The 5,310-nt window shown below is 41.3% G+C and overlaps 1 protein-coding gene across 1 annotated transcript in view; it reads right to left on the bottom strand.

Annotated features, from left to right (window-relative positions):
• Window positions 1–4,356: 4,356 nt before the first annotated feature.
• The window catches only part of APOD (apolipoprotein D), a 17,590-nt gene continuing 16,636 nt past the window's right edge, over window positions 4,357–5,310 (bottom strand). The window contains exon 5 of the mRNA XM_005873190.2: window positions 4,357–4,859. Coding sequence (XP_005873252.1) covers window positions 4,624–4,859 — 236 coding nt within the window. The 3' untranslated portion in view covers window positions 4,357–4,623. The remainder of the gene's footprint in view (window positions 4,860–5,310) is intronic.

The raw sequence follows: 5,310 nt of genomic DNA, 5'->3' as shown, positions 1-5,310 counted from the left end.
TGTTTTGGTTGAGAACCAGTAGACTGGTATCTGAGAAGAAATAGGGAGAGAAGAGGCTGGAAAGCTTGGCTGGGAGGACCACTGCGAGGGCTGGGATGTCAGGCAGGAGAGTACACGTCAGTCAGGGGGCACCAAAATGTCTGAGCAGAAGCTGAGCACCTACCTTTCTGCAGGTATCCAGAGCATCGTTAGGCTTCAGTCTCTTAGGTTAAGAGATTTGGAATAAAGGTTTACATATTTGACCATGTGTGTCGAGCTTTGGCCTCTGACAGCACTTGTCTCAAGTGTCCTTCCAACCTTGCTCATTGAGGAGTCACTTTATAATTCAGTGAGCTATTGCTGCCCTGGGTCTCTGGATCATTGAGAATGCTGAAGAGTTGGCTAAGGTTGGCATTTCTATATTTTAATTAAATTACCAACGTAGGAAAATTCAGGAGAGTTAAATATAATACTTCTAGTGCACTAATAGAATACAATATGTTATATTGGTAAAATGTGTGCATTCTGTGGAAAAACATATGCTAGTACATCCAACTAATGCATAGTATGAAAAAAAGACATAAATATTGGTTAAAAAACAGAGTACAGTGTGTGTGTGTGTGTGTGTATGCGTGCGTGTGTACCTTGATAAAGATTAGAAAAAGGCACAAAACATGAAAAGAGTTGTTTTTTTTAAGTTTATGGCTTATCTTTCCTATAAAGGTACAGGTACACCCTCCTTAGCAAAAATTGTACTTTATTAATCACATACAAATCTTTAGAACTATAAATGTTAGAGAAACCTCATCTATTTTGGCTCTTTCAACTATGACACATAGATGAGGAGACAGTCTGTGAGGGGAAGAAGCCTGCTGGGGTTGGAGGATACCGAGACCCGGCTGAAAAAGTGCTAGACCCCTCTGCCACAGGTCCTCTCCAACAGTTCAGATTACCTTGTTTGGTTGGAAAACATTAGATAACTAGTGTTATTGAGTCTATTTCAATTTCATATTTGGTAGTTAGTCAAAATAATGATTTTAATATTAAAGTTGACCATATTTAACACATTTTAAAAACATTTTAATAGTTTTTCATAATTCTCAAGGCGAATGGTCTTTTTTGGAAATCTTTTCTAAAGTAACATAATGTTTAGACAAGTATGAAAATAAAAACTTTCTATATTACTTGATATCTCCCTTCATGTCTCCTAGAAGTGTACAGAGGAACTTACTTGCTGGTAGTAAAGATTGCTTTAATAACATGTCCTATATTCATAAACTAAGCCATCCTCTCAGATGTGTTAGGAGGGTGGTGGGATGGAAGAATAGTCCAGAGGGGTCTCAAAGTCTGAGATAATTGTTGGAAGAAAATGCCTATTTGGGGTGGCTTGACACTAGACTTGCCAAATAAATCAGGTTGAACTAGAAGGAAGTTTTGGAACTACACTATAAACACCAATAGCCAAAAATAAACAAACAAACAAATAAAAAATTTAAAAATTACCTTGTAATTCTACCATTCTAACACACTCATTGCTTTCTTTTTTTGTTTCTGTTAACTGTTAGTCCTTGACTTTATGCCATCATTTCAAGTAACTTTAAATACAACATAGTTAAAATCCTGCATTCTTTTTTAACTCAACATTATATTGTGAACAGTTTTGTCTTAGAGCTATTTTGGTTGCGAGGAACATTAACTTAGTCGAGTTATATTACCTGAGAAAAAAGGTGTGTGTGTGTGTGTGTGTGTGTGTGTGTGTGTGTGTGTGCGCACGCGCCTCACCTTAGAGAAATTCAAGGACAGGAACCTAAGCAGTGAAGCTCCAGAGGCATTGGAGCGGGGACCCAGAAAGCCATCAGTCACTGAAGCTGCTCCTTCAGGGGCCTTTAATGGGGCCCCTGCTTATTTTTGCATTTCTGTTCTGTACTCTCCTAACTTTAGATGTGCATTGTCAATAATGGCCACCCCAGACTGCATGACTACAATTCCACAATTTTCAGTCATCTCTCTCTAGATCACTTAAAGTCAAATCCTGATTTGATTTGCCTAATTTATCTTTTCCATTCAGTTAGGCCACAAACAAATCAGAGGTTTCTGTTTATCCCATGGATTGGCCGTCACTAGCTCAGGTTGACATACCTTGGTCCACTCGGGCGTGGGTGGGAAGGTGGAACACATGCTCTAGATTCTAGCTCTGCAGACAGCAAAGGATATGCAGGAACAACCCTCCCTCCCCCTAGCAGTGAGTGTGGGTGAGCAGGCACCAGCTCCGATATGGTTGTGTAGTCTTTTAAAGAATGCCCAACATTGCATCAAATGACTGCTCCATAATTTATGATCCCACTAGAGGCCCAATGCACGAAATTCGTGCAAGAGGCTCAGCCCTCGCAGCCCTGGAGGCAGGAATGTCGTCCGGACGGTTGTTCTGCTGTTTGGTCTAATTAGCATATTAGCTCTTTATTATATAGGATTCCTCTGCTCTTTTACTTTAACTCCTTTCAATTAGGGGGCTACAAGTGAAACTATGCTGAACATTTGTGCATACATAGTCCCCTTTGCCCAGATTATATAAAATAATTTTTAAATTACATAGAGATTGTACCCTCGGAGCACCTTCAAGATACAAAGCATAACCTTGCTTTTTTGTTGTTTGTTTATAAAGTGTATTTGCTAGAGATTTATACATAGATAGCCATGGGAAAAATAATAGGACGTGATACCTTGGGTTTGCTTCAAAACACTCTAAAAAATTGGGGGTAGGTGGGTGATAGCTGAAGCAACGGTGGTGAAACGTTGATGACTGTTGGAGCTGAAGGTGGGCACAGGGGATTTATTATATACTATTGTCTTTATTTTGCTGTTTACTTCCCACTTGCCTTCTCTTCCTCTCCCTTTAGGATTTTTTGTTGTTTCCCACATGTTTCTTCTAGACACTTGCTTCCCCCATGCCGCCCTCTGGATTCCCAATTTTTTCCCCTCAGATTCAGTCATCCCTAATACCTGTTTAATAGTTTCCTTTTCCTTAAAAAAACAAAAACAAAAAAACCCCCCAAAACAAACTTCAAGTCCATCCTCCATCCACCCATTCAATAATTCATTTAAGTAAATTTTTGAGCCTATGTATAGGGCAAGACACTGGAACAGGTACAACATTTAGTCACGCTCATTGCTTTAGACGTCACCAGACAGCTATTAAGAGGAATGCAATCACAGCTTACTTTGGATCATGAGATAAGAGATAGATAAGCAGCTTAACACTCTTGGGAAGAACTATATTTTAGAAGAGGAGCCACGTGCCCTGCGGTGGAGTGGGCAGTATGATAAAGCGCAGGGCACAGCAGCAGGCACAGCTGGGAAGAGAGGGTCTTCTCCTTCAATTCCTACCTCCTCTGTACCGTCTTTTTGCCCTGTGGTTCGGCCTTTAAGAATTTCAAACTAAAAGCTACAATTTGAGATCATATGTAGCTAGCAAAATGAAAATTGTACTTATTAAGATCCTTGGAATTTTTGTAACCTTCAATATAAAGCATTAAAGTGTCTCAAGTGCTCAAGGAAATTAATATTTTATATTCAGGCTGAAAAGGCAAAAATCATATGGTTTCATTTTCTATTCATTTCCCTACACAGCAGTAGATGATAAATATTACGTGAGCTAAATGAAATTGCAGGGTAATAATTCTAGGGTCTTTCTGCTTTTGAAAGTCACAATATAAAAAAATCTCAAGGAGGTTCCTGACTCCCTGAAGCTGGAACCCCCGGAGGCGTGACTGTACAACCTTGTGGGTGCCTGTGTCTTGCAGGGTTGGAGACTCTTGGAGCTCCCATGGCTCCTCCACATGCCTCTCATGCCACTCTGCATTCTTCAGCTTGGATTATAATTTCATTTTAACTCGCCAGGCTCCCTCGCTGGCCTGTGAACCTCTGTGGAAGGACAGGGATTCTGTGCTTTTAATGCCTGGAATGCAGTTGGGCCTCAGTAACTATCAGCTGAATGAAAGACACCTTCCCCCAAAAAATTTTTCTTAAAAAACTTCCCATAAGTTCTCCCTGATAGATTCTCTTCTTTCTTGCACAGACCCAAGATGGTCCCATCCTTCAGCCTGACTCTGAAGACCTCCTGATAAGAAAGTAAATGCTTCAAGGAAACTGCCTGTCAGAGACTCGAAAACCCTAAGTGATTTTTCCCAAAGGAGCACCTAATGCAGAAGGGGCACCTGGATCTGTGTCATCCATAATATGTCTTTGCATTCAGCGTTCCTTTTCCAGAAACAGGATTGTTACCTTTAAACTTAAACTGTTCAGTACTTAGGTGTGTTTTTTTTTCCAACATAACTGATTAAGAATTTCCAAACATAAATTTATAACTAAAATCCACAATAATTGTTCCAAATCAGAATTTACTGTGAGTACAGCAGGTCAGCAAAAAAATTTATTATTAGGCATGCAAGGAAACAGGTAGTGTACGGCTAAGTGTTTGGGCTAACTTTCCTTGAGTTCCTCTCCACTGGCTCCTGCTGTTAAATTTCCTTCTGTAGTTGCAATGGTTCGCCACGGTGGGTTGGCTTATTGTTATGAGAGGTGGATGGGGTGGGGAAAAAGCAAAGCAAAAGAAGGAACATGGGGTGAATGCAGCCTCCTGCCTCATTACAGGAACTCGGGGCAGTTCCCCTGATCTGTGATGGTCATTTTCTCAATGTCAATGTTATTAGAGGTCAGGATATCTTTTAGATGGGTCACTGTTTCTGGAGGGAGATATGGGTTTCTTCCCAAGATCCAAACATGATCTACATGAAACAGCCAGACGATTGTGGTACAGGAGTACACGAGGGCGTAGTTCTCGTAGTCGGTGGCCAGGACCCAGTACGGAGCTGAAGGCATCACTGAGAACCAGAGGAGGGCAGTATTAGGAGGGACCAGAGCAAGAGAAACCTTCATCTGCAGGACCTGGAAGCCAGATTCTGGGGTCTTGGTTCTTCTAAATCAGTGGTTGTTAATTCTGGCTTCATGTGGGAGTTGTGTGGGAGCTTTGACCAATACTAGACCCATCCCCACCCCTCCCTGGATTCTGATACGGAGGTGGTTGGTACTTTTAAAAAGTCCCCTGTTGCCCTAACCGGTTTGGCTCAGCGGAGAGAGCATCGGCCTGCGGACGGAAGGGTCCAGGGTTCGATCCTGGTCAAGGGCATGTACCTTGGTTGCAGGCACATCCCCAGTGGGAGGTGTGCAGGAGGCAGCTGATTGATGTTTCTCTCTCATCGATGCTTCTAACTCTCTATCCTTTTCCCTTCCTCTCTGTAAAATATCAATAAAATATATTTTTTTAAAAAAGAA

The sequence above is a fragment of the Myotis brandtii genome, unplaced genomic scaffold, assembly GCF_000412655.1.
Source record: "Myotis brandtii unplaced genomic scaffold, ASM41265v1 scaffold4, whole genome shotgun sequence".
Taxonomy (NCBI): Eukaryota; Metazoa; Chordata; class Mammalia; order Chiroptera; family Vespertilionidae; genus Myotis; species Myotis brandtii.
Note: the sequence above shows the minus strand (reverse complement) of the source record. Positions and strands in the feature narration are given on the sequence as shown.